This window comes from Episyrphus balteatus, chromosome 4 (assembly GCF_945859705.1).
Source record: "Episyrphus balteatus chromosome 4, idEpiBalt1.1, whole genome shotgun sequence".
Lineage (NCBI taxonomy): Eukaryota > Metazoa > Arthropoda > Insecta > Diptera > Syrphidae > Episyrphus > Episyrphus balteatus.
The window spans coordinates 64,754,853-64,762,283 of record NC_079137.1 but is presented as its reverse complement, the minus strand read 5'-3'; the positions used below and the strand labels follow the sequence as shown (position 1 = coordinate 64,762,283).

The 7,431-nt window shown below is 28.1% G+C and overlaps 1 protein-coding gene across 1 annotated transcript; it reads left to right on the top strand.

The window, feature by feature from the left end:
* The first annotated feature begins 2,800 nt into the window (after positions 1 to 2,800).
* On the top strand, positions 2,801 to 3,582 carry LOC129919316 (uncharacterized). Its single transcript, XM_056000172.1, has 3 exons — positions 2,801 to 2,941; positions 3,024 to 3,341; positions 3,409 to 3,582. Exons 1-3 carry the CDS (start codon positions 2,864 to 2,866, stop codon positions 3,580 to 3,582), a joined length of 570 nt encoding a protein of 189 aa, XP_055856147.1. The 5' UTR covers positions 2,801 to 2,863.
* Positions 3,583 to 7,431: the final 3,849 nt, after the last annotated feature.

Sequence of the window (7,431 nt, the reverse complement as noted above, 5' to 3'; positions counted from 1 at the left end):
TTGAGGTCTACAATTTCAACTGTGTGAGTATTATCACAGGATTGGTATCTTTTGATTGATCTTGAAGAGGATACCTATATGAGAGCTGAAAAAACAAATTCACAACAAATAAAAAAGTAGTGAACCAGGATTAGTCTAATAACTGGCAGATGATTTTTTGCGTGAGAGGTAGCCGATTTATACAGGGTGTCCCAAAAATTAGCGTCGAAACGAAAACGGTAGATAGGGTAGGTGGTGACAGTTATCACAAAAATAATAATATATTTTGTGAGGTATGGGCATTTGAAAAAAGGTCGAAAAAATGGTCACCCTGTGACGGTTTTTCATGTGCCGTAACTACAAATCTTAATTTTTCTCATTTTTTTTCTTTTGTTACGAAAACTTTGAATAACCCTGCTACCAAATGCATTCAAAAATTTTAACTCAGCTGCATCAGTTTTAAAGCAAATATTACTTTTTTGCCCAACTAAGTACTAAAAAATTTTACATGACTCTAATTCAATGAACCGTGGTGTAAAAATATTGCACTACGATGTTTCGGCAAGTTACCTTAAAAGTTGGTGTGTTCAATTCTCTTTTCAAAATGGTATAACATTGTTGAGAATATTCCATAAATAACCGAGATAAAATTTATTTTCTTAAGAAACCCAATTTTTTTTTTTAGGTAATTTTTCCATAATTATTTAAGTTTTGTACCCTTTCAGAACCTTTCAGAATACAAAAACTTAAATAATATGGAAAAATTACCAAATAAAAAAAGTCGGATTTCTTAAGAAAATAATTTGTATCTCGGTTATTTATGGAATATTTTAAACAATGTTTCCGGGATTGCTTCCGTCTCTGTACAGAATCTCTGCTAATTTGTTAAAAAATGTATTCAAATGTCATATCCAAATCAATAAGAACAAATTAGATACTACCTATACTCTATATTACAAAAATTTGAGGTAGCTTTCCTAAAAAACAGCTCTAAAAAGTTTGATTAGAAAAAAAAAACTTGTTCTGTATTAAATAAGAATAAGATTTTACTTTTTAAATAAAAAAATATTTTTTGATTCATAATTAGCGGTACCGATCTGGCATTTTTGAAAAAGACGTAACCGATTGTAATGAAAATTTTTTTTATAAAATCTAACTCGTAGGTAAGCAGCAAAAACTAGTTTTTCTGTATAAAAATACAGAAAAACTAGGATTTCATATAAAATTTGAAAATCAACTTGCCGCCGATATTTCTACTATGAGTGACTATGAATTGTATAAATCAAAGAGTAAAATAAAGTACAAAATGCATTACAAATAATAAAAAATAAGCGGGAACCTGGCATGTGGAAGTGGACGTGATGAGTTGATGCGGTGGCTGCCATATACCGAATTGGCTCTGCGGAGAATGTTGGGGTGGGGAACAATAGCAGACGAAGATGACTGAATATAGTCCGGGATCGATGGTTGTCTATTGAAAATACGTGAATTGAAAGGTTAGGGATAAGTAAAGTGTATGCACAAAAGAATAAAAACCGGTCAGTCGAAAATATCATCAGAAAAATAGTAGAATTCTTGAAACTTGCGGTTGGATCTGCAGGATTTATTCGAAAATTGAAAAACACGATATCACCTTAATGATTGTAAGTTAAGTAAGATTTTGTCACCTCGAACTGTAAAAATTGAGAAAAAAAAATAAAAAAAAATATTTTTAAAATAAATTTTTTTAAACAAAAATTCAAGTTTTTTTTGTTTTGAAAGTAATTTTTGTTGAGAATTTTTTTTTTTTAAATTCTCTAACGATTTTTACTCTGTTCTTAAATTCTTCAGTATACCTTTTATTTTAACCATTCAAAGAGATCTTTGCGTAAGTTTAAAACAAATTTTATATATTTCTTTGAATTTTTAAAATATTTTATGATTTTGTAAAAGACTTTAGTAAAATACCTAGTTTGAAAAATTAAGGGATAAGAAAAAATTAAAATTTTATGAGGTGTTTCAAGTAACTCTATTTTCCTTAAAAATGGTTTTACTGGAATTTTAAATGAGAATTTTAAAGAAATCAGATCTTACAGTGATATAATTTCAAGGAACGTGTTCCGCTCAATCCTTTTGAATACCGAAAAAAAAAAATTTCTTTAAGCTTTTCTGGTTATTTTTTTTTTTGTCTAAAAACTTGAGAAAAAAATTTCCAACTTTACGTATTAGGCAAAAAAAAGAACCGAAAAAGATTTTGTTCGGTAATCAACAGAATTGAGCGGAACAAGTATAGCTTGAGAAATTTTGTCATCGCAAGATCTCAAAACTAGAATGTTTGAGCTTTAAAATCTTCTCTTTAAAGTACTTATTACTCACTATGACTAAAAATATAAAATTTTAACAAGATTGGCCAATAATTTCAAATTAAGGTGAAAACTTGCAAAAAATACATACTTGAAATACAAATTTTGAATTGAAAAAATCATTTTCGATTACTACAAACTTTCTTGTCTAACTCATATTTTTCACTGCTAGGTATATTTACTACATTTTGGTAACTACCCAATTTTAAAAATTTTACGGTTTGATCAACTCGTTCAAAGAAAATTATATACTTATAAAAAAACACACACAAAAACTGTGTTAATTGATTTTGAATATTCTGCTATAATGATAAATAACAATTCCAATTAAGAAATCAACAAATATTACGAAAGTCATACGAAAATGTGATTCTCATCACTTTTAATGACTTCAAAATCAACAAAGAAAAAACTGACAAAAAACTTTCATAATGGGACGATCTTATCAAAATTAAAAATTTATTTTTTTTTCACTCTGTAGGGGAACTCAGGGTTAGAACATTGATTACTTTCTAGTTAAATAATTCTGTTAAATGTGAAAAATGAAAATTGGTGTAGGAAATTTTCCGCTAATAATTCTTTATGTTCTAACTACCCTGATTTGCGGTTACTTAGGAGCGGTAAGTTATCATTTTCAAATTAATTCTTTTTTTTAGTTTAGGTTAAAATTGAGATATTCTTTTATTTGTATGGTATTTTTAGAGAAATTTCAAAATTCAACTTACTGATACAAAGTGCACCCACAAACCGAAATATGCATCAAGTGTATCTTGTTCGCTTAGCGAGCCTGCGCCATCTACCGGAACTAGTTATTATCTACAAATGAAAAGACAGGTCAAAGACTTTCGAATGGACGTAATGATGTTTGTAGAACGATCGAAAAAATTCTTTTTACTCTTCAAGGCAGCCGATATTGATGTTTGTAAAGAATTTCACAGTAATGTTACAATTATGTATTTGCAATTAATAAAAAATATTACTCTTGATGCTGGAAGTTGGCCACATTGCCCAGTGCCAGAGGTGAGTACCTTTAATATACAGTGGAATTTAACTAATAAATATATTTTTTTGTGTATATAATTTTCAGAATTATTTTTATAAATTTGAAAATATGACACCAAATGCTGAATATCTACCAAGTTATTTGCCACAAGTTGGTTTTAAGTTTGTAATTGATTTAAAAGATAAAAAAGAAGTTTTTATGGATCTTTCTATTTTTGGCAAGATTGTTTATAATAAGAAAAGAAGAATAGCGAGTTGAAAAAAAAATACATGCAAATAAATTTATCAAAAATTTAGAAAATTAATATTATAATTAAAATATTATGTTTAAAATAAAATTTAAATTTTGTAAATTAGATTATATATTATTTTCGGTTTTCGGGATTTTAGGTTTTCAAAAATCAAAGTTTTCAGTATTTGTGAATAAATTTGCACAATTTTTCATTTAAAATAAATTTTTCGAGATTTTGAGCTTTGGGGATCTTGAGTTTTCGGGATTTCGTTTTTTTTTTTCGCGGATTCTGGCTCTTCCGGATTTTGTTGTTTTATCAGGTGAAAAATATTAATTTGCGCAAATTCTTTATATTATATAATTTTTCGGGATTTTGAGCTGGGGTTTTTGAATTCTAGGGTTTTCGGATTTTGTAAATTAATTTATGCAAATTTTTCATTTAATATAATTTTTGTTTTCAGGATTTTGTTTTTTTGTTTTTTTATTTAAAGTTTTCGAGATTTTGACCGCAACCCGGTAACTTGGTTGTAGTTTGTGGGCTAAATAATATTTTGATTAATCTGTGAACATAAAATAATTCGTATGGACTCATGTTTAAAAACCCAAACTATTAGCAGAGCTTTTTGAACTTTTTAAGGTCTCTATTAGGTCTCAAAATGTCTAGTGTTTTTACTTGATATATAGGTACTATATATCAAGTTATGCATTCGTACAAAAAAAAATCTGAGATATTAATTTTCCATGATATTATGATGATAGAGAATACTAAAAAGGTGGGTCCCGGCTACAGTCTAAATTGATAGACCGATTGACATAAACCTTGGTATGTAGCATTATTTGGAAATTTTCCAGAGAGTTTTTTGGAATTAATTTTTTTGTATCAAAAATAACGGTACCTGTCATATAAAAATTTCGGAAAAGTTTAATTTCTCGAAAACGGCTCCAATGATTTTTTCAAAAAAATCAGATACTAGTTTTTATCTTATGATAAAAAATTTTTTTTCGGAAATCATTATAAACGGTACCTGCCATAGAATCTTCTTTTTCAAATCTTATTTTCTACCAAACTACTAATTCAATTTCAACGGTTTTTAAAATTTTTTTATAGACATTTTAATAGGAATTCAAAATCAATTTATTTTTTCAAAAATCAAATTTTCGAAAACGAGACATTGAAGTTTTTTGAAATTTGGTTTTAGATGTTAACTAGTGATTTCTACGAAATGGCATACCAATTTTATTTCAAAATTATTGATAAAAAATTAGTTTAAAAAAAAATGGCTCTAACGAAAATGAAGTTTTTTTTTCTAAAAATGCATCTTAATATATCAAATAAAACTGCATACTTGTTTTGTGGGGCAATTTAATTTCAGATGTTGTTTCGAATTTTATGTTTTTTTTTGTATGTACCTATTTTTTTTTTATATACATAGGTACCTACATTTCCCAAATTTTTATAGGTAGGATAAAAAGTCTTTAAAATTTAAGAAACTTGAACTCTAAGCAAGTTCATGTGACCAAGTCGTGCATTTTATTTTCTTTATTTCAACTTCATGATTTTCTCAGAAACACACTGTGAACTATAAGAAAATAGAAAAAAAATAAAGAAATAACATAATTTTTAGTATTTCTACGAATTAATTAGCTGATTGGAGGTCAGGTACAGTTAATTCTGGTTACGATTGGTAATGTAAGACAGCTTACTTAATAGTGGGTAGCCCTAGCCACAGAATAGGCTATTGATTATGTAGTTTAGAAAGGAACTAAGACGTTCACGGGTTTTTATTGCAGGAATCGTTGAATGGGTTATAAAAGAAGATAAAACCGCGGAGTGCTATTAAATGAGAGGGTGGAAACTGAAGATAGGGGTGCAAGAGCCCCCATTTTGGTTTTTTCAATATACCTCGAAAACAATGCAAAATTTTGATATATTGCATTTAAAACTTTTTGTAGAGAATTATTGGAATAATGTTTTTTAAAAATTGAAAAAAAAATTCCATACCACAATAGTCGAAACAATCATAAAAAAAATTTCAAAAAAATCCATTTTTTGAGTTTTTTTAGTTGTACATTTTTTTTTGGGTTGAGATAGACATAAACATTGCTCTAAAGAAAAAAAGAAGATTAAATTTCCTTCAAAATGCTGTGCTCACTAAATTTTTTCATTGAAAATTAACCGAAGTATGGCCATTTTAATCTATCTTTTTTTCGAATTTTTAGTTTTACTCAAGTAAAACAGAAACATTTGAGGGGAAAGTACGATAACCTAAGCACCAAGAACTGATAACGAGATTTTGTAGAGGGGTTAAATACAATCATTGTTTAATATGGGAGGGGGTCAATGTCCCCCCGTTTTGGCGGGAGGGGCAATTTTCCAAAAAAAATACTTAAAATAAAAAAAAATTATTAAAAAACAACGGCAACACTTACAGTTTTGATTGATACTTTTTTCAAAAGCTAGAATTATAAACTTAATATTAATTTTAAAATGAAGTTATTTTAATCAATTGTTTTTGAAATAAACGAGTGATTCCGATAAAGAAAGTATTTTGTCTATTTTTCAATTTTCTCAAAAAGTAGAAGGCATAGGAACATTATGAAAATCGATATTTGATATTTTTTTTATGATTGTTTCGACTATTGTGGTATGGAAATTTTTTTTTTTCAATTTTTAAAAAAACATTATTCCAATAGGAAATTTAATTCTCTACAAAAAGTTTTGTATGCAATAGAATTTGTTAATCAACTTGCCGCCGATATTACTGATTATGAGTGACTATGAATTGTATAAATCTAAGAGTAAAATTAAGTGCAAACCTCATTATAAATAATAAAAAAATTAGCTGGAATTCGGAATCTTAATGCAATGAGATGATTCGGTGGTTGCCATGTATCGAATAGGTGGCAACCTTGTTGGGAGCAATTTCAAACGCAGATGATGATGTACTTTAGGTTTTATTGATATAATAATTCGTTTGTCATCTGGGATACTGACCATAATATAGTCCAAGCAGTGGCGTATCCAGAAAAAAATTTGGGGGGGGCTGAAAAATTTTTCAAAAATTTTTGATAAGGTAAATGTACTATAAATTTGTCTCTTTTTTTATTCATCTTTGATTGAGAGAAAAGCGCTGTGCTGCGGTACTGAAAGTCGTATAGTAGCATTTTACTGCTCCCAACAACTTCGTACTACTGTCTCCTTTCACATTCAAAGTAGCTATTTTTCCAAGTTCTTGTATCCCAAACATTTTACACAAACAGCAAGGTGTTTAGTAATCTGTAAAAAAAAAAAAAAAAAAACACTTTTTCGTTCGAACTTTTTCATGTGCTGAATTCAAAACTGTTTACAGTTTTTGAGCTATACTCATCACTTTTTTTGGTATAAATGCCCATATTTCCGCAATTCTACCGAAAGTGAACTGGTATCACTTTTCAATTTCACGTGAAATTGATCTTCGATCGATTTCGAAAACTTCGAAAATGCTTCGAACTGTCAAAACTGAAGGATCATCCATTTTTATTTTGTTTCTAAAGTTAAATTACTGCTTCTTTGAACATGGATGCAATTTTATTGGCAACTTTATTGGAAAAAAGCAGAATTTAAAAGAAAAAAGAAAAAGTCACATTTTGCGAGACATATGAAATATGTTAGTCAAATGCAGAACATGGGCGATATTATTGCAAATTTTCAAAGAAAAATGAATTAGATAAAGTGTAAAGCGAATGAGGTTGCAAACACAGAGGCATGATATTTCATGCCTCATGTGTTTTATGTATTTAGTATTAAATTAACAACAAATAAACATTACAAAACAATAAAAATATAAGTTTTGATAATATTTTGTCCAAAAATTGGAGATTCATTGAAAAAGATAC

Coding starts and splice junctions, on each gene's coding strand:
- LOC129919316 (XM_056000172.1), top strand. CDS start 2,864: ATGAAAATTGGTGTAGGAAATTTTCCGCTAATAATTCTTTATGTTCTA. Junction 2,942..3,023: donor TTTGCGGTTACTTAGGAGCG/GTAAGTTATCAT, acceptor TGGTATTTTTAG/AGAAATTTCAAAATTCAACT. Junction 3,342..3,408: donor CACATTGCCCAGTGCCAGAG/GTGAGTACCTTT, acceptor TATAATTTTCAG/AATTATTTTTATAAATTTGA.